General features: G+C 45.4%; 1 protein-coding gene across 8 annotated transcripts in view; it reads right to left on the minus strand.

Annotated features, from left to right (window-relative positions):
* DAPK1 (death associated protein kinase 1) overlaps positions 1–20,462 on the minus strand; it is a 212,205-nt gene that overhangs the window by 185,049 nt on the left and 6,694 nt on the right. For 6 of the 8 annotated variants that reach the window (XM_059924486.1, XM_059924487.1, XM_059924481.1 and 3 more), the window contains exon 3: positions 15,282–15,377. The exons of the other annotated variants lie outside the window; for them this stretch is intronic. In XM_059924486.1, the coding sequence (XP_059780469.1) occupies positions 15,282–15,377 (96 nt within the window). The remainder of the gene's footprint in view (positions 1–15,281; positions 15,378–20,462) is intronic. 8 annotated transcript variants of the gene reach the window in all.

Here is a 20,462-nt window from a genome sequence, read left to right on the forward strand (position 1 = left end):
GAAATTACTTAAAAACCTCCTTTGAAGGGGAGACCTGCATGAATATGAAGAGGTCATGGATCTTGGCCCAATGAGTATCTTTGTTCCAGGGAGCCTGACCTTCAAAAGGGCCCCTTAGGGATATCCTTGGATGTCCTTTCCCACCGGCCACGAAGGCTCCCCACTGCACGTCTTTTTCATGTAGCAACACCCAACCCAGTTCATCCAGGTTGTCCCCGAATGCCAGAATTCCATTGGAAAGTCGAGTTTAGAAATGAAATAACATGTTTATCTTTTTAAAGAGCCACATTAATATTCCTCAAACAGAGGAAAACTGTTCTGGAATTTTCGAAGAAATACAGTGGATGAAAGAACGTTTCGTCCATTATTAAAACTAAAAGGGAGGGCACGCAGCTGCCTATTAACTGTCTCTGCTAACTTCAAAATGGGTGCAGAAAAGCAGACCTTTTATCTGACCCTCAGAGAGATCGAGGCTGTTAATGTGCTGAATATAAATTGTACATACAAAACAAACTTGAAATCAACTTGCAAACTGAAAATCAAGCTACCTTTAAAAGACTAAAGGCATGAACTGATAACACAACCTATGTTGGTAACACAGGGTCTCTGAGGTTGATGCTAAAAGTCAAAAGCGCTCTCAACTGCTTCTCCTAGATCTCTGACAACTGCACAAAAGTGACAGTCTCAATGTTCAGCTATTTCTCACATTCTGGAAAATGCTATGTAGCTATGGCATAATTTATGGTGCATGGAAGAATAACAACAGAGCACAAGAGAAACCATGTAAGTTCTTTTTTTTTTTTTGAAAAGGAGCTTATATATCTTTTTTTAAAAAAAATCTTGGGGCTTCCCTGGTAGCGCAGTGGTTGAGAATCTGCCTGCCGGTGCAGGGGACACGGGTTCGAGCCCTGGCCTGGGAGGATCCCACATGCTGCGGAGCAGCTGGGCCCGTGAGCCACAACTACTGAGCCTGAGCGTCTGGAGCCTCTGCTCCACAACAAGAGAGGCCGCGATAGTGAGAGGCCCGCGCACCACGATGAAGAGTGGCCCCCACTCGCCGCAACTGGAGAAAGCCCTCACACAGAAACGAAGACCCAACACAGCCAAAAATAAACATAATAAATAAATAATAAATTAAAAATTAAAAAAAAAATCTTTATTGGAGTATAATTGCTTTACAATGGTGTGTTAGTTTCTGCTGTATAAAAAAGCAAATCAGCTATACGTATACATATATCCCCGTATCCCCTCCCTCTTGCGTCTTCCTCCCACCCTCCCTATCCCACCCCTCTAGGTGGTCACAAAGCACCGAGCTGATCTCCCTGTGCTATGTGTCTGCTTCCCACCAGCTATCTATTTTACATTTGGTAGTGTATATATGTCCATGCCACTCTCTCACTTTGTCCCAGCTTACCCTTCCCCCTCCCCGTGTCCTCAAGTCCATTCTCTACTTCTCTATCTCTATTCCTGTCCTGCCCCTAGGTTATTCAGAACTATTTTCTTTTTAGATTCCATATATATGTGTTAGCATACAGTATTTGTTTTTCTCTTTCTGACTTACTTCACTCTGTATGACAGACTCTAGATACATTCACCTCACTACAAATAACTCAATTTCATTTCTTTTTATGGTTGAGTAACATTCCACTGTATATATGTGTCACATCTTCTTTATCCATTCATCTATCGATGGACACTTAGGTTGCTTCCACATCCTGGCTATTGTAAATAGAGCTGCAATGAATATTGTGGTACATGACTCTTTTTGAATTAGGGTTTTCTCAGGGTATATGCCTAGTAGTGGGATTGCTGGGTCGTATGGTAGTTCTATTTTTAGTGTTTTAAGGAACCTCCATACTGTTCTCCATAGTGGCTGTATCAATTTATATTCCCACCACCAGTGCAAGAGGGTTCCCTTTTCTCCACACACTCTCCAGCATTTATTGTTTGTAGATTTTTTGATGATGGCCATTCTGACCAGTATGAGGTGATACCTCATTGTAATTTTGATTTGCATTTTAGAGAAACCATATAAGTTCTTGTTGGGGAAAACAGGAGGGCAAGATTAGGCTGTGCTTTTTAATTCTAAATACAGATGGTAGCAGGGAGGGAGCGGTGAGTTTAAAAATTAATGACAGCACTGCAATAAGAAGTTATGGACATTCTTTCATTTAATGCACACAGATCTCTAAGGCAGTTCTTAGGATCCTATTTTGCAGATGAGGAAGCAGGAGTTCTGAGAAGTGAAGGAGACATCAGATACTCCACCACCCCAGGTATTCTCATAAAACCCCAAATTTAAAGGGCCAGAGGCAACAATGAAGGAACTTACAGCAGGAGACCAGATCCCAGTGCAACAGAGGGGATCTGCCCTGCACTAAGGGGCAGGAGACCAGGACCCCTCCTCCTGGGCTCTCCCGGGCCAGCCTGAGTCTCCTGGGGCTGGCAGCTTCCTTGCTCCAGGCAGCCTCAATGTAGTCAGTTATCCAGCAGGAAAAGGGATATGGGCTGCAGCCCCCATGTGGTGTTAAAGCTCGGTCTCCTCCAATGCAACCTGGGCCTTCCCTCCAGCTCTGCGGTCAAGAAATGAAAACAAACAAATAACCAAATAACTATGCCATTCATCCCCCCATTCATGCATGCATTCACTCCATCACTTTTTATTGAGCACCTACTATGTGTCAGGAAGGTACTGTTCTAGAGGCCTAGGACAAAAGAGACAAAGATCTCTACCCAAAGAGTCACAGAATAAATAAAATCCTTAACTTTAAAAAGGTAAGGTGGGCTTCCCTGGTGGCGCAGTGGTTGAGAATCTGCCTGCCAATGCAGGGGACACGGGTTCGAACCCTGGTCTGGGAAGATCCCACATGCCGCGGAGCGACTAAGCCCGTGAGCCACAATTGCTGAGCCTGCGCGTCTGGAGCCTGTGCTCCGCAACGGGAGAGGCCACGACAGTGAGAGGCCCGCGCACCGCGATGAAGAGTGGCCCCCACTTGCCGCAACTAGAGAAAGCCCTCACACAGAAACAAAGACCCAACACAGCCATAAATAAATAAAAATAAATAAAATGTCCCTTCTTAAAAAATAAAAAAAAAAAATAAATAAAAAGGTAAGGTTATGTTAGTCGTATGTTAGAAAGTGCTAAGTGCTGGGGGAGAAATAGGGCAGAAAATGGGGTACAGTGTGGGGTGAGAGGTGATTTTAATAGGGTGGTGAAGTTTGGCTTCATTGCGAAAGTTACACTTGCGCAAACGCTGAAGGAGGTGAGGGTTAACATGTGACTCTCGAGGGGAAGAGCATCCCAGGAAGAGGGAATAGACATTGCATTCCAACAATAAGCTTAAATGGATAAAGCGTCCATATATTGCTGAAGTACTCACAAGAATGATTAATGTAGAAGAGTGTTTAACCATCTGGATATTAGGCTTACACGGCACGTTCGTGTTAGTGTCACCAGCATTCTCTGTACAAATGTGGCTTACTATGTTGATGAACGTATATGATGAATTCAAACTACCTTTGCATACAGGAGTATGAAATAATGTGGCCTGCACAGTGCACTGGGAGTGCTTCTGAAATCTAACTTTCCACTTCAAAGTCACTAGAACGCAGCAGCAAAGGAGGACTCGTGGTTTCTGCATTTCAGTTGACAAACGATCACTTGCAGATAACACCTCAGCCAAAAGATCCCTTCCAGTCCTTGGATTTTTTCCTGGCTTAACATAGCGTGCTATCAAAGGAGAAGTATTTTAAATGTCACTAGCGAGAAAAGGAGGATGTGAAATAACCACCTGAGGTAAGTCCCAATAATTCAGCCAGTGACAGCTCAGAAAAAAGTTCAGTGTTTGGAAACGGTCCAAAGAAAACATGAAGTTTGTGTTTTGGAAGACAGTATTGCATGCACGTCTATAAAAGGGATTTTCAAAGGCTCTGGAGATCTTTTGCCAGATCACCTTCCTTATAGGCCTGGATTCAGAATGCATCAGAGAAGCTTCCAGGGAAGTTCCCAAGGGGAGCAAGCTCCCTCTGCACTCTGCTAGGGGGGCTTGGCCAGCCCAGGCTTGTCCTACAACAGAGCATTCCCCCCACCGCCATGCTTGGTGAGCAGTGATGGCAGCAGGGCCTCCCTGCGGTACCAAGCTGTTGCTTCTGGACTTGCAGACCCAGCAGATGCAAACAGCCAGTATGTGCTGGGCTCTGAGAGGGTGAGATCAGGGTCAGAGACCCAGGAGGCCCATTCCCTCCAAGCCCCTCATTCTAGCAAAGAGGAACTGGAGGGTAGGTGATCCACACAAGGACACATAATGCTCAAGAGCACACAAGTCAAGGTCAAAAGATGAGTTTCCTCAATTCCCTTCTTGGATTTTTTTCAGTCACTGGGAAACCAAGACCTAGAGAGGCAGAGGATTGCCCCAAATGAAACAACGCATCAGTGAAGTATGCAGACCCCAGCTCTCCTCACTTGAGTGTGCAGCCGCCTACTAGGCTTTGGTCTTACAGAATGTTTGTGGAATTCTGCTTCCATCAGCTGAGTAAGCACAGACAACTAACATCGCCTTTGGCCCTCCACCCTTCAGGCATCCACTTTCACAGCCTGCCTGAGACCACTGTGTTCTGTTCAGGTGGTTCTTTCCATCCCCTCCTCCTCGGCCCCACTGCCAAGAGTCTTCCCTGTTCTAATGGGAAGGAATTGTGTCGAACTAGCCTCTCACTGTCTTTGAAGCAGAAAACAGCATATGGAGGTGGTTTAGTTTGGGTTCTGAGTTTTTCAGAGAAATGCCTTTATAACATTTCTAATTGGCCTCAACATCAAAGAAGGCGCGTCACTCACCAGAGAGAGCAGCAGAGAACAATTAAGGATGGCTGAATGGTGAGATGTCAACCAGATTTGGGCAGTGACACCACCATTACCATCACCTTAAAGGACCATTCAGTGCACAATTACACAGCAGTGTCTTGGGGGATGTCTTCGAAAAAGATACCAAACATACTTGATTAGTACCATAATGATCCTCTAGAAAGCTTCCCACCCACTAGCAAATGGAGTCAAAATGCTAACACTGGAGAACCACAGACGTCCTTCAGTTGGTGAATGGATACACTGTGGCATGTTCATATGACAGGGTACTACTCAGCAATACAAAGGGATGACTGATATAGCAACAACTTGGGTGAATGTCAAATGCATTATGCTACCCAGACTTAAAAGGTACACAAGCTATGATTCCATTTCTATAGCATTCTTGAAAAGGAGAGACTAGAGGAACAGAAAACTGATAAATAGTGGTCAGATGCTGGGGACAGTGGGGGTGTTAACTACAAGAGGCACAAGGAAATTTGGGGGGATTACAAAACTACTGTACCTCTTGATTGCAGTGGCGGTTACATGACAATATGTATTTGTTAAAACTCATAACATTGTACAATATAAAGTATAATGTTACTGCATGCAAACTATATCTGAAAAAAAAGGCCTCTCCCATAAAAATCTAGTAGTAACAGGAAAAAGAGCAAAACCCAACAAAGAATTTAAATATTTGCTGTTTCTAGGTGAGTTCCACTTTAATATTTAAAAACAAACTTACTGGGGGACAATGGATACATGTATACATATGGCTGAGTCCCTCTGCTGTGCACCTGAAACTATCACAACATTGTCAATTGCCTATACTCCAAGATAAAATTAAAAGTTAAAAAATAAATACAAAATAAAACAAAACTTAAAAACAAACTTGCATCTCTCTGTACATTGGTGGCTCAATTGACTGGCTGTGTCCTTTGGAGCAACTGACTTCTCACCCCGTGGTGGGAGCAACAGGGACAGGTAATTAAGCTCCTCAAACTTTCAAGCATCCAGTATGAGTCAGGTCTAGAGAGAGGAGCTGGGCAAAACGGAGATGCCCCAGTGCCAGGCCTTGGAGAGCTCACAGGGGAAGGGATGAAAACACACAGGGGAGGTAGACCAGAAGTCCCCAACCTGGATATGGCTGCTCTGCAAAAGAAATACCACAGGTTTTTTCTGGAAGTTGACATCATGTCGTTCATTAATTCAACTCATTTTTGAGTTAAGCACAGTGAAAAACAGAGATGCAGAAAGTCCTGGAACTCATCCCCACATATAGAAAGACATTCTTCCACCCCAATTGCTTCCATTGGGCCACCACAGGCTTCCACGGGATAAAATGGGACCCTGGGGAGACTGCAGGGCACACCATTCATACAGTTTGGATGTGAATGTCTGTGTCTGGTGTCCCCTGGAATTCTGTGAGGAGGTGTTTCTGGCAGGAAACCTACCCCAGCTCCACCTGCAGGCTTCTGAGAAAGATGCAAGTTCAAGAGGTCAAGTCTGTGCTTCCCAACCTTTCTATCCCACCTCATGGACCATGAGGATATCTATGCTTCTTGCAGCCTGAGATAACCAGCCAAGGGGCTCCAATGTCCCCAGGCCCTGCCTAGTTACCCTGAGAGTGAGGGGACCAACCCACGGCCCAGCCCATCTGGAACGTGAGGGACGCTCCTTGATCCTCCACTCGAGGAGCCTGGGAGGATCCAGAAGGGTGCTTGCCAGTGGGTCTGGAGACCTGGGAAACTGAGTTCTAGTGTTAGGGCACCTCTGGCCTACTTGGAGCCTCTGCGAAACAGGTGCCCCCTCTTCCAGGAAGAGGTCCCAGAGAATCAGCTGGATTTCAGTCCTGACCCCACCCCTTCTCAGCCTGCTGCAGAGCCTTTGGCAGGGTACAAACTGCTCGTCCTGCAGGATGGCCTTGCCTAAGAGCCAGAAGTTCTGTCCTGTGTGCTGTACATATCCTATCCACCTCTGTCAGGGGGGACGGACTGTCTTTCAGCAAATTCAAAGTACTGACTAGCATGTCTGTGATTTTCTTTTGAGGATAGCAAACATAAATACCTAGGAGTTCCTAGTTTCCTAGAATTCAATTTCCTCAGTCTAGGTCAGGCTTAACTTCTGAAGTCCCCCAAGCTCACATGGATGGCTCAAAATGGCTTCCTCTGCTGCTTCCCTATAGCTACCAAGAACTGAATCTAGCTAGTCCTCAAACCTGTTTGATGGCCAAATGGCAACCAAGGAGCTCCCTATCTGGAAAAAGTACACTTGGAGTCATACCTCACACTTTATACCCAAAGGAATTCCAGATGGATGACAGAATTTAAACATAAATAATAAACCATAAAAGTACTAGAAGAAACTATAGAAAATATTTTTTAATGAACTCAAAGTGAGCAGAGACTTTCTAAATATGATACAAAACCTGGAAAAGATGAAAAAAGTTTGATAAATTTGACTACTTTAAAAAAATATCCATTTGGGATGATGAAAATGTTCTGGAGCTGGATTGTGCTGCATAACCAATGTGAATGTACTTAATACCACTAAACTGTACACTTAAAAATGGTTAAAATGGTATATTTTATTTTATGTATATTTTACCATAATACAGAAAAACATATCCATGGGGGGAAAAGAGCAGAAACAAAGTCAAAAGACAAAGGACAACCTAGAGAAAAGATGTCTAAATCATGCCATAGACATAAAGCAATTTTTAATATATAATGAGCTCCTACAAATTAATAGAGGTCTAAAAAGTTATTGAAAAATGAGCAAATAGTATGAACTGAAAGTTCACAGCAAAGACAAATAGTTCTTAAGCACATGAAGAGAAGCTTATACTCATTCATATTTAAAAATTAATGAGGGAATTCCCTGGCGGTTCAGTAGTTAGGACTTGGTGCTTTCACTGCGGTGGCCTGGGTTCAATCGCTGGTTGGGGAACTAAGATCCTGCAAGCCATGCAGTGGGGCCAAAAGAAAAAAAAAAAAAAAAATGAAACCACACCTATCAAAATAGAATGCACCCAGAAGTTTTAAAAGAAGGTAGAGAAATCAGCTCTCTCAATTGTGGGTCATTGGGTTGTAAACTGGCTTATCTTCTATGAAGAGCAACTTGGCGACATCTACCAGAATGACAAATGCTCATACCCTCTGACCCAGCTATTTCACTTCTAGGAATTTATCCTACAGATAATTTCAACCTTTTATACAAAGGTATTCACTGAAGAATTATTTGTAATAAAAAATTAGAAACGAACCCTAAAAGTTCATAGATAGGGAGAGAGTTAAATTACGGTAAACTCAAAGAACAGAAAAAGGCATTTCTCTTTGTGCAGTAATGGGATGATTTTCAAAATATGTTGTGAGGTGAAAAAAACCAAGTGTAGAACAATGCATATAACATGATACCATCTCAGTAAAAACATGAAAATATGCATAAGCTTACTGACGGAAATATGCACAGGCTCTACCTGGAAGGATGCCCAAGAAGCTGAGGAGCTGGTAGCTGGAAGACAGAAGGAGGGGCACGACTTTCCCTGCATGTTCTCTCTGACGTCTGTGTCGTGCGAAAGGTATGACCCGCTTCATTTTAGAAGACGTAAAGGGATCTACATGTCTCTTGTTCCCCATAACTGGTTACCCGCACTGGGTACTGATGACTAGGGCAAGTCCCCACACTGCTAGACAAGAAGGCCCTGCCTTCCCTAGAAGATGGGGAAGAAAAATGCCAGACTTTATAAAGCTGGAAGAAAGGGACACAGAAGGAGATGCTGTCCTCTCTCCTCTTCTTTGTGTCACTGCCCGAGCACTAACATCCCACCAGAAGGCAGGGCTCTGTCAGGCAGTTCTGACGGTGGAGATTCTGACGGTGCCTCTTCCTCCCTGAGCTTCCTCACTGCCCACCAAGGACCTTGTCCTCATACGGTGCAAACTGGAGTCCCATGAACTGGCTGCTGGTCCCAGCTCTGAAGTCTCACTCATCCATGTGAACAACGCTTTCTGAGTCTCCAAGCACACATCTGGCACCATCGTCGGGACTGGGCTCAGCAGTGAGTAAGACAGGTAAGCAGTCGCCTTTTCAGACCTTAACAGCGGAGCTGGGGAAGCACTCCAGCCGGTCCGTGCTGCTCCTGAGAGCCCACTGTCCATTTTGCAGAAATTCTGTGAGCTACGTGTTAAACATAGCCACTGTTAAAGAATACAGAATCCAACAATGTCCCAATCCCGGCAATGACACCAAAAGCTAAAAAGATAGCACTACTGCATCCAGCAGTGCTGAAGTTGAAAGAGGGATAAATTTACTCAATATAATTTGTATAAGGGTGAGAAATCGTTGAACAGTAGATCACATGCCAGATTGAGTGGCAATCAATTTATTGGGAAAAGAATTAGCAGATGGGGACACCTCTCCATTTGTCAAAACATCATCAAGCATAGGTTGACCACAGCAAAAATTAACAAACGCATGCTGGCTATATATTGGCTATATGGAATTTATACTAATGAATATGGATATTCTGTGATTATCTGTAAATTGTCACACATCCTTTACATCAGTAAAATTTACAATAAATGTATGTATGGTATACATATACATGTGTATATTATATATATGTATATATATATGTATGTAAGTATATACACACATGCACGCATTTCAATTCACACTGAATTGAACTCTGCTACCTTGAGATTAACTTCTCTAAACTCTGGTTTCCCAATCTGAAAAAGAAGCCTAAAAAAACCACTTCCCACCTGCCTTCCAGGGTCAAAAAAGAAACTCTAAGCCATGAAGTTGAACCCTAGTTGTCTCCAATATCCTGATTCCTCCCATCCCACGGTGGCTGATTTTTAAATACCTGCTCGCAACAACTGTCCTTGGCTTTCGAGCAGCTGTCTTCTCGCCTGTAACCTCTTTATTACCACAGGAAGGAATGCTACCCGAGAAACAAGAGCTGCACCGCTTTGGAAACTGCTCTGGCTCCAGATGTCCCTGCCCCCTCAGAGCAGGGTTCCCCCACGCTGGCAGTCCCTCCACTTGCTCCCTGAGTGGGGAGGCTCACTGACACCTAGTCGTAAGGCTGGCAGCGCTCCCAAACCCTCAGCAGCAGGAGCCCATTTTCCCATCAATCCGTTTACACGATTCTACCAGAGCCCTCTGTTTCTTCTCTCTGGGTGCAACTCCAAGCACTTTCTAGAGAATTAATTTTAAACCATAATTAAATCCTATCTTTTAAGAACACATGATACACCTTTCTACTCGCACTAGAATCAATTAAAATTTACTGGGGAAGAAGTCAATTCTATATTCAGACTTCCTTTTTGCTTTTTGAAGCCCCAGTTTTCCAGCATCGTAAAAAAAAGAGAGCAAATTTGATGGTACTGAAGAGACTGCCGACTGCAGAAAGGTTTAACGTCAAGTCCCATGGTTTTCACTTTTAAACTGCAAATATTCCAGGGCAAACAGTTGTGCTGTAGAGGCCCTGTTCACAGACTCAGCACAAACATGTGCTGATTTCTGTAAGAACCACGCTAGCTGTGACATGGGCACATCAACAGCTGGTGCCTATTGCCTCTAGTACCTACTTTCCCTTCAGTAACTGAGAGGGGGTCAACCACAGTGTATTCCCACAAGACTCCCCCATACTTTAAAATCAGACAATGAGGGCTTCCCTGGTGGCGCAGTGGTTGAGAATCTGCCTGCCAATGCAGGGGACAAGGGTTAGAGCTCTGGTCTGGGAGGATCCCACATGCCGCGGAGCAATTAGGTCCGTGAGCCACAACTACTGAGCCTGCGCGTCTGGAGCCTGTGCTCCGCAGCAAGAGAGGCCGCGACGGTGAGAGGCCCGTGCACCGCGATGAAGAGTGGCCCCCGCTCGCCGCAACTAGAGAAAGCCCTTGCACAGAAACGAAGACCCAACACAGCCAAAATAAATAAATAAATAGCGTTCCCTTTAAGAAAAAAAAAAAAAAAAGATACTTCTTTAAAAAAAAAAAAATCATACAATGAGAATAGGTAACATAGTAAAAAAAAAAAGTACCAATAGATTTGGGGGAAATCATCAGGATTTCTACAATGGAAATTGTATAATGGAAACGATATAGCCGTTTTGTCCATATCCTACTCTCCAGCTAGCAGTTGAAACTGGGACCCACTCTGTACCTTTACAGGGCTGTCGCTACCCAGGGCTATTCCAAAGATGAAAACATACTATGCATCTTAAGGAACTTTTTAGTGATTCCTTATCCACCTTTAAAACTCATAGGAACTATGGTACAGTCCTTCATTTCAGAATATTGTGATATGACCAATTAAGACAACAGGTATTTCTGGAATACTTTCTCTGTGAAAGATGCTGGGAACAAAAGAACTATGACACCTTAAGGGGCTTATAATCTAGGGAAGATAAACACAGATACACACACACACACACACACACACACACACACACACATGCACATATGGCCAGCAATGCAACATGGAGAGTCTAAATGCTGGATGACTGTGGCAAAGAGGAAATATCCAGGAGTTTGCAAGAGGAGGGAACACTTTGAAAGGGGATGGTCAGAAGTGACTTCCTGGGAAAAATGGGATATAAACCCAGTATTCAGAGTAGGGAGGAGGATCCTTCACACTGATAGTACAGATTCTGATCACCTGCACCAACAGAGGGGAGCAGTTGCATGGCAAACGCAGTGCTATTTCACAGCTGTCACTAGCGGACGTCCCTCTCCTGGTTACTCTGCATCTCCTCCATCTGTCCACACACCACCCTCCCCACCCCCCCCAATCTGTTCTTCACTGTTCTCTGCCCAGCTGGAGGCTGCCCCACATCCTGCTCCCTGCGGGGGGTTAAGGGGAGGCACTGGCAGGAAGGAGGAGGGAGAGGTCAGGGTGTGTCTTCCCCAAAAGTGGCATATGTGCTGAAGGCCCTCCTCAGCGGCCCCAGCTCAGCCCTAGGCACAGTATCAGCTTCCCAGACTGTGTACTTGGCCGTCCTTCAGCTAGAGCATCAGGAGTGGACTCATTTCTTTTTTTTTAATTTTATTTATTTATTTTTGGCTGTGTTGGGTCTTCGTTGCTGCGCACGGGCTTTCTCTAGTTGCGGCGAGCGGGGGCTACTCTTCGTTGCAGTGCGTGTGTTCTCGCTGCGGTGGCTTCTCTTGTTGCGGAGCACGGGCTCTAGGCGCGCAGGCTTCAGTAGTTGTGGCACAAGGGCTCAGAAGTTGTGGCACATGGGCTTAGTTGCTCCACGGCACGTGGGATCTTCCCGGACCAAGGCTCAAACCCGTGTTTCCTGCATTGGCAGGTGGATTCTCAACCACTGCGCCACCAGGGAAGAGGAGTGGACTCATTTGTTGCCAGCACCCTGACTGACCCGTTTCCCTTCCCCACCGTGCCCTCCAAATCAGCCCCTGTCCTTTCACACCCTCCACCACTGACAAGCTTCCCCAGGTGGCTTCCGTATAAGTGCCCCTCCCCCAGGGAGCTGGGAGAGGGCAGAGATCACTTTTCACACCTCCTGCCACATCCTGAGACCTGACTTTTCACCTTTAAAAGCCCCCTGCTGGGAAGAGGGGGTATTGGAGGCAAAAACTAAGCTATATGGGTTCCCCACAGTCACACAGCATGCTATGCCATCCAGCCTGCTGGAGAGGCAAGATGTGGGGCCTAAGAGAATGAAAAGCGAATAAAAAGCAAGGAGTTATCTAGCTTTGACTAAAAATTAGAAATCAGCGTTAAAAAACACACACACGCAAAGCTATTAAGCAGGTTAAAAACAGAGTCGTGGAGACGGCAGCAGAAGGCCACCCTTAGGAGACAGTAGGGTGGACTGAGGTCAGGCAGTGATGGGAACCCAGCCGAGCCATGACTCAGAGCAGCCTGCTCGGCAGGACGGGGCAAGGCAGAAACTTCGACGTTGGTCATGGGTGGCTACCACACTGGACGAGCGACATCCGGAAGTCTCTCCAGGTCTTACTCATTGTCAGTGCCACTCCACGCCTCTGGGAAACAGCAGACACACCCACTCCAGGGACAGTACGTAAAAGCCAGACTAAGACAACACCTGCCTCAGACCTCTGGCTCACACCATCTGCAGCCTCCTCTCTTCCTTCCCAAGCTCTGGACACCCAAGGTCAATACCTTCCTTCAGGGGCACTTTCTTTGCTCACTGGGGGCAGGATCCTCTTTGCCTACTACCCGCTCCAACCCCTAGGTCCATTTGTTAACACTTCCCTGCCCTGATCCTGTAGCCCAGTGGTTCTCAATGGGCTGGGGCGGGGGTGGGGACAGATGTTACTAGCATCCAGAGGGCAGAAGCCAGGGATGCTGTTAAACATCCCACAACCACAAAGAATCATCCCTACCAAAATGTCACTAGTATCAAGGTTGAGAACTTTTGGTTTAAAGGAGGGAAACATCGGGCTTCCCTGGTGGCGCAGTGGTTTAGAATCCACCTGCCAATGCAGGCGCCACAGGTTCGAGCCCTGGTTGGGGAAGATCCCATATGCCGCGGAGCAACTAAGCCCGTGCGCCACAACTACTGAAGCCCGTGCGCCTAGAGCCCGTGCTCTGCAACAAGAGAAGCCACTGCAATGAGAACCCCGCGTACTGCAACAAAGAGTAGTCCCCGCTCGACACAACTAGAGAAAGCCCGTGTGCAGCAACAAAGACCCCACGCAGTAAAAAATAAATAAATAAAATAAATAAATTTATTTAAAAAAAAAAAAAGAAGGAAACATGTATTGAACACATTGTATGAGCCAGGCACTGTGCTGGATTTTTTTTTTTTTTTAAAGATTTATCGATTGATTGATTGATTGCTATGTTGGGTTTTCGTTTCTGTGCTAGGGTCTAGTTGCGGCAAGCGGGGGCCACTCTTCATCACGGTGCGTGGGCCTCTCACCATCTTGGCCTCTCTTGTTGTGGAGCGCAGGCTCCAGACGCGCAGGCTCAGTAGTTGTGGCTCACGGGTCTAGTTGCTCCGCGGCATGTGGGATCTTCCCAGACCAGGGCTCGAACCCGTGTCCCCTGCACAGGCAGGCAGATTCTCAACCACTGCGCCACCAGGGAAGCCCCTGGATGTTTTAAAGTTCTTTAAACTTCTCCCTTCCACGACAGGGCAGAGAAACAGGCCACAGGGTAAGCCCTACCACCATCACCCAATCTCCAGCCATGACTTAGCAATTTTGGGTGTCCAATGGTTGCCTCCACCATCTTAAACACGTTATCCAAGGCCAATGTCTTTCCGAACCTCGGTTTTCTCATCTGTAAAATGTGGATTAAATACCTACCTCCAGCCCCTGGTCTAAAATGGGTTCCCAGTAAATCTTAGTTTCCTTGTCTCCTCCTCCATGTCTGAGTTCCAATTTCTTCCAGGGAATAAATGGGTAGACATGCGTGCGCACACATATCTGCTCAGGCACCCACCTGCTTATGTTTTTATGTCCCCACAAGAATCTGAATGAATGAGTGAATAAATGAATGAACCCTCCAAGTCAGAATGGCCTCTTCTTGCCTGAACTCCAGAAACAGTTTTTCATACTTAATTTCTCTCACTCCTTATTTAGGTTTTCTATTATCATTGGTTGTATAAAGTCTGTCTGCCCTACTTGGTTAGGAACTTGCTGAGATAAACGGTCCTGCCTGACACCCCAGCCAGTGCCCTATCATTCAGAAGTTCAATCAACCCTGGACGAATGAATATGTGACGGGCGGATATCACAGTTCACACGACACTTTTGTTTAACAGTCTATTTATGTTGCCTGTTTATAGTTAGCATTGTCACTTCCTGATATTTCACTTGAACTTACCTTATAAACCCAATTTCTGGGCATTTTCTTTGCAAATTTGTGAGCATCTAATGTCACTTTTATAAACTACAGATATCTCTACTCAATGGCCCAAAGAATAAGGAAGCATCCTTTAAAGGGGCCTCTGGTGCGACCTCCATGTTCCTTGAACAAATGGGCCCCCAGTCCAGGGAAAAAGGATGCACTCAAACGCCTAAGTGGGCATTCACTCCCAGCAGCTGGCAGAACCTCGCCATTAAGTAAATCCTAACAATTCAGCCTTTCAGCCACCAACCTAATAGGCTTTTCTTGGCACAGGCAATTCTGGCTTGGCCAAACACTTATTTTCACATCTTAAATCAGTACGTGTCAGAACTGAACGGAGGCTCAGACCTGCCGTACGTCTTGCCTTCTGCAGCAAGTTCATCTCAGAATGGAACCCACACTCATTCAGATTCCTTCTTCCATAAAGATCTGTAAGAAAAATCAATGATTTGTTCATCCAATCAAATTCCTAGCCTCTTATTGGGCTGCTTAAGACAGTTTTTTCATTTAAAAAGCAGCTAGAAAAATGAAATTGACTTTTCAGGAAGCTACAGTACACCCTGTTAAAACATAAATTTGTGTGCTGACATACCTCAGGTTCTTAATAACGCCAGGATGACCGTCCCTCTGAGCATTTCCGAGCAGCTCTCTCCCGGCTGTTGTGCAGCTTTTAGTTGTCCTGGCTTCCCTGAAAGCATGTTTTCCCATCTTAATTGACCCTCCTTGACATGAGCTCCTCCCTCCCTCTTCCAGGGGCATCTGGGTGCACTTTTGCAATGGCATCCGTGTAAGCCCCATCTCCAGCAGCCCACTTTCAAATGCACGGCTCAATTCCTGGCTAACTTGTTTCTCAGGAGCTCTGCAAATCATTGACCACGCTACCGGGCAGACCCACCAGGGAGCCCAGTACATAAACCGAGTCCTGGGTCCGAGCCAGCCGGAACGGGCAGCTAGAAAGGCAGATCACATAAACGACGTCAAACTTGGTAGAATGAGCCCACCCTGCGGGCTGAGCCAAAGATGGGGAGAGAGACAGAGGAGAAAAGAAGAGAAGGAGGAAGGATGGAATTGAGGAGAAGAGGGCCGTCACCCCCACCCCGCCCCTGGGAGACCAGGTCAGAACCTGGGTGGGGAAATGAGGAACTAACAGAAAAAGGCAGGACCCCGGTGACAAGGATCCAGAAGCATGTTCAGTCTCTCCTGCGCTCTCTGTCTTATTAAACAGCCGCCCCTTCTCCAGCACTTACAGTGTGCCTGCTACTAGGCCAAGTGCCTTACGCGCATTGCGTGTGTCTTCACAACAACCTTATGAGGTAGGTATGATTATTATCCCCGTTTCACAGATGAGAAAACTGAGTCTCACAGAAGTCAAGTGACTTTCCCAAGGCAACAGCTAGTGAATTGTGGAGTCAGAGATTTGGGTCAAAAGCTCTGAACCACATTCTAATTTCTGGACATGTACCTTGATAAGGCAAATAAACAAAGCCTCCTGTGCGTTTAGCTGAATCCCACCCCATGTAAGAGACACAAAAAGCCATGCTTTCTACTCTCAGAAAACTCACAATTCAGAGAGAGACAAGAATCACATGCACAAGCCAAGTGTAAAATAATACCAAGTGGCCAGTTATTTACCGCACATTAAGGGATACAGGAAATAAGAGAGAATCTGCACGACTAGCCGTGGACATGCTCCACAGAAGCCTGCAGGCCGAAACAGGCCAGCTCACTCTGCATTCGCTTTTTAGTTCTCCAGGTTAAAACTTGTCTCTAATACAGATCATTTTTTTTAATTAAAAAATTTTTTTTGCCGCCCACCCAGCCTGGGCCGGAGGGGAGGCGGCTCAGGGTCGGCGAGGACACCAGCCTCCGCGCCACCGCGTCGCTCCTCCGGCCGGCCTGGGCGCGTGGGTCGGTCAGGACCCCGGCCCCGCGGGCGGAGGGCGGAGGGCGGAGGGCGGAGGGCGGGCTGCGCCTGGGGACGAGGTCCTGCAGCCTCCCCGCCGCCTCCCCAGCGGGTTCCCGGCTGCGCCGCGGCGCTTGCACGGCAGAGCGGTCCCTCAGGTCGCTGTGGGCCCCTCCTCCGTCGGCGGCTTGGTTCAGAACACGTTTTTAGACGGGGTCAAAGGGCACCTTGGGGCGCGGGGTCAGGCGAGGGTGCGGGGAAGGGGGCGCCAGAGACTCAGGAATGTTGGGAGCCCAGACCCGCCGGGACGCGAGGTCCTGCTCCGCGGTTGCTCTGCCTGACCTTGCCCTGTGGGTGCAAAAAAATTTTTTTTAATGTTTTAAATTATCTGCATGAAAGAGAAGGTTGCTTCTGAAGAGGAGGCCTACAAAGGATGATCCATATTAATTGGTAACATTAATAAAACCGGATATACTCATTCAGTGCCCGAAGCATGTTTAGCAAAACCGAGGGACTTCATGCTTCTACACCACCTCGACTTGCCTGTCCAGTGCCGTATTTGCCAAGCTTTCCTATCTCTCTGTGCCATGGGAGGGGTGGGGAGGAAAGGAAGACCGATAAAACTTCATCCTGGAAAATATTCCACTTGTTCTAATTCACTTCCTCTCCCAAACAATTGAATCAGCTTCCTGAAGCTCCGGGGGCGGGGGGGGGGGGGGGGATATCGGCTCAAACCTTATCAATTCTAAATGGGAAATTGTAAATATCTTCCCTCCATTCCAAAGCTAGTTTGAATTACATGGAAGAAATGCCTAGAACAAGGTCTCAAGCAGTCATTTTATAAATTCTCCACCAAATGGGATGACAGGTGAGGATTCTACTTCACTCCGATTGTACAATGTGGAAATAGAGACATTCGGGAGAAAACAAGAGCAGAGGTGCCTTACATCAGCCAGGCCTTGTCCTGAGCACACTGGTGCCACTGCAATTATGGTCTGCAGAGAAGTGTAAGCCGGCCACGAAAGGGGAAGGAAATAAACCTGTGATTATCCAAAGACAGGGGACCTCCTGAGGATATTTTGGTGGAAGTTTCTGGCATTAAAAACAGCAGTTCACATGCTGATTCTAGACACTCTGAGTGGCAAAGACAACATTGAGAAAGACAACTTTCTATATTCACATTCCAAGTGTACATCAGAAACCCCTGGCAGTATCTGGTTTCAATTACACTGATTTATGTACCAGTAAAATAGTATTTTTAAGATAACAAATAACTTCTTAACTTTTTCTGGCTTACCAAATTTCTCAGGACAGCGCCTCTGGGTATCAGGTGCAATTCAGCATTTCCAGCTTCAGCAGTTAGCTGTGAAAAGTCTATTCTCTACAGTATTCGTATACCTACAGTGCCCATAGCTTTGTTTTTGTAAAGGGAAGCAGCTTGCAATTCTCAGTCTATTAAATACTACACTCAAAAGGCTGCAGTCTTTCATCACTCTCCCAGAGACACATATTTCTGCCGCTTACCCATAAACCACAGATGGAAAAAAAAAAAAAAAAAAAAAATTGAGCTCTACCCAGAGGAGGCAAAACGATTTAGAAGAGCTTCTCAAAGGAGGGCGGAAACATTAGAACAGAATCAGCACTAACTACTGACCTCTTCTCCCCCAAGCCGCTCCATCTATGCGCCAACGTATCCCTCTGTCACTATTTTGTCCTATCACCTGAGTCGTACCTAACCTCCTGCGTATACAGCCTGGTCGTAGACGGTGGTATGAGTTGCTAGGCGGACATAAAGACAGGCAGTTCAGAGGGAAATCTGACCCTCTTCATGATGGGACCAAAAAAAGGTACTGACTACCTCTCCTACATTTCTTTTGCAACTGGAAAATTCCACACTGGGGGGCCAAGAACAAGAGCATGGAGGACTAAAGTAAGGTCTGGAAAATCCTGACAATCCTTACAAGTTAAAAAGGGAAGGGATGCATGGTTTCAAAAGTAGAAAACAATGAACTATAGAAAAAACTATTTAACAATGGAAAAAAATGGAAATTCACTCATTCCTTACACGTGAAAACTTACTATATCAACTGTACCGGAGATATTTAAAAACCAGCCCCATTCATCACATTATATCTAAGAAAGAGTAATCAGACAGGTTTTTTTTTTTTTTTTTGCTTTTTAAATTTTTATTCTATAATTTACTCATAATCAGACAGTTTTGACGGAAAATAAAATGTGTCCCACAAGAGTCCACACACAGAGCTAAATTTCCCAGCTGAAAACCATCAGGCTTATGAATATAAGCACCATCAATATAAACCTTTCAAACACCAGAGATCGGCAGTTCACAGCATTCATTTATTCAAACATTACATTCCTCATCCAAAGTTGAATGTTTGATAAAGGGAAAAATCAACAATTTTCTCCCTGCCTCCTTCCCCTCCTGACATCTCTGAATGTATCAATACATTATATTACTGAATAAAATTTCTCAAGTTGACAATTGGAATGTCGACAGGTAGGACATAGGGGAAAGCCCCGGGGTCATTTCTCAGAGGTTAGCAACATTATACTTAAATGACTGCAGTGTGGTCTGTAAGCCACACGAGCTCTCAACGTCACCTCCAAAAGACAGAAGCGATAAACAAGAGTCACTAAGGATCACACCTGTCAGTTATCACCAGAGATTAGTTACCAGCACATGACTGGTTTTGTTTTGTTCTGAACTGGGATTGAAAATAAGACCAACTATTTCAGGTTTCAGACTTTTCCCTGTAAAAATCCTTTTAGTACATTAAACCTAGAATGGGGATATGACACTTTCTGTTTTACCTAAGAAAGATGTACTAGTTAGACAAAGTTATTTTTAAACCCATTTTTGTTAGATGATGTAGAAAAACCAAAGGTCAGTCATTTTTTCCTCTACTCTCTCCTAACTGTACATTTACAGGAACTAATTTAGAATGTAAACAAAGTGATAGACTGGATTTATTATAAATAATTATACTACCATATAATCTCTCTCAAGGCTGAGGGATGATGCATTCTGTTGTGATAACTTACCACAGCAAACCAAAGCAAAACAATTAAGTATCACCTTCCACATAAAGCCTCAAACAATCACACCCCAGCCTTAAACCAGACAGACTAGTATACATCCCACGACTCAAAGGTTAAATAATAATGAAAGTGTTCTGTGAACTTTCTAAAAAGCTAAATTATGAACTTTGGCACTTGGGTAAAACTACGGCACGTACTAGCACCATTCATAACTATGGGGCACAAGCCATTTGGAAAAGGCAAGAAGGTCACATGTGTTGTCAAATGCCCATGAGAGTTCTGAACTCAAAGCGTCAGCCTCTTCATGGGGTGAAAATGAAAACCCACCATGAAGCGGTTACTAGTTACTCCTGACCATCCTCTCCAAGCACGTATTAAGATGGATAGGCATTAGATGGCTGCCCAAATCACTTCTGTTCAATATCAACATTATCTGGCTTCCAAAAAAATGATAATTGCCAAATCCTAAGTAGTGTGAAGAATATAATGAAAACAGTCCTGCTTGGGAGTCTAGGTCCATCTCTTGCTACCTGATAGCCAGCTACCTTGAGAAAACCACTTGACCTAAGGACTGATGGGATGAAACAAGAAGGAGGGACTCACTGACTGCTCAGCTTCTTCTAGGTCTAAGTGCCCAAGGGTCCTGGGCTACCCTTCACCAACAAAAGCCCCTCCCCTCTACCAGCAGGTGGCATTCTTTGTCTCCTGATCAGAAATATGTTTCCATTAAAATCATGCTTTATTTCATGCATATAAAATGCCTGATTAGGTTAGGTTAGGTACACATTGCAATTGGGTAGAATTAGGGGT

This window comes from Balaenoptera ricei, chromosome 6 (genome assembly GCF_028023285.1).
Source record: "Balaenoptera ricei isolate mBalRic1 chromosome 6, mBalRic1.hap2, whole genome shotgun sequence".
NCBI classification, from domain to species: Eukaryota; Metazoa; Chordata; class Mammalia; order Artiodactyla; family Balaenopteridae; genus Balaenoptera; species Balaenoptera ricei.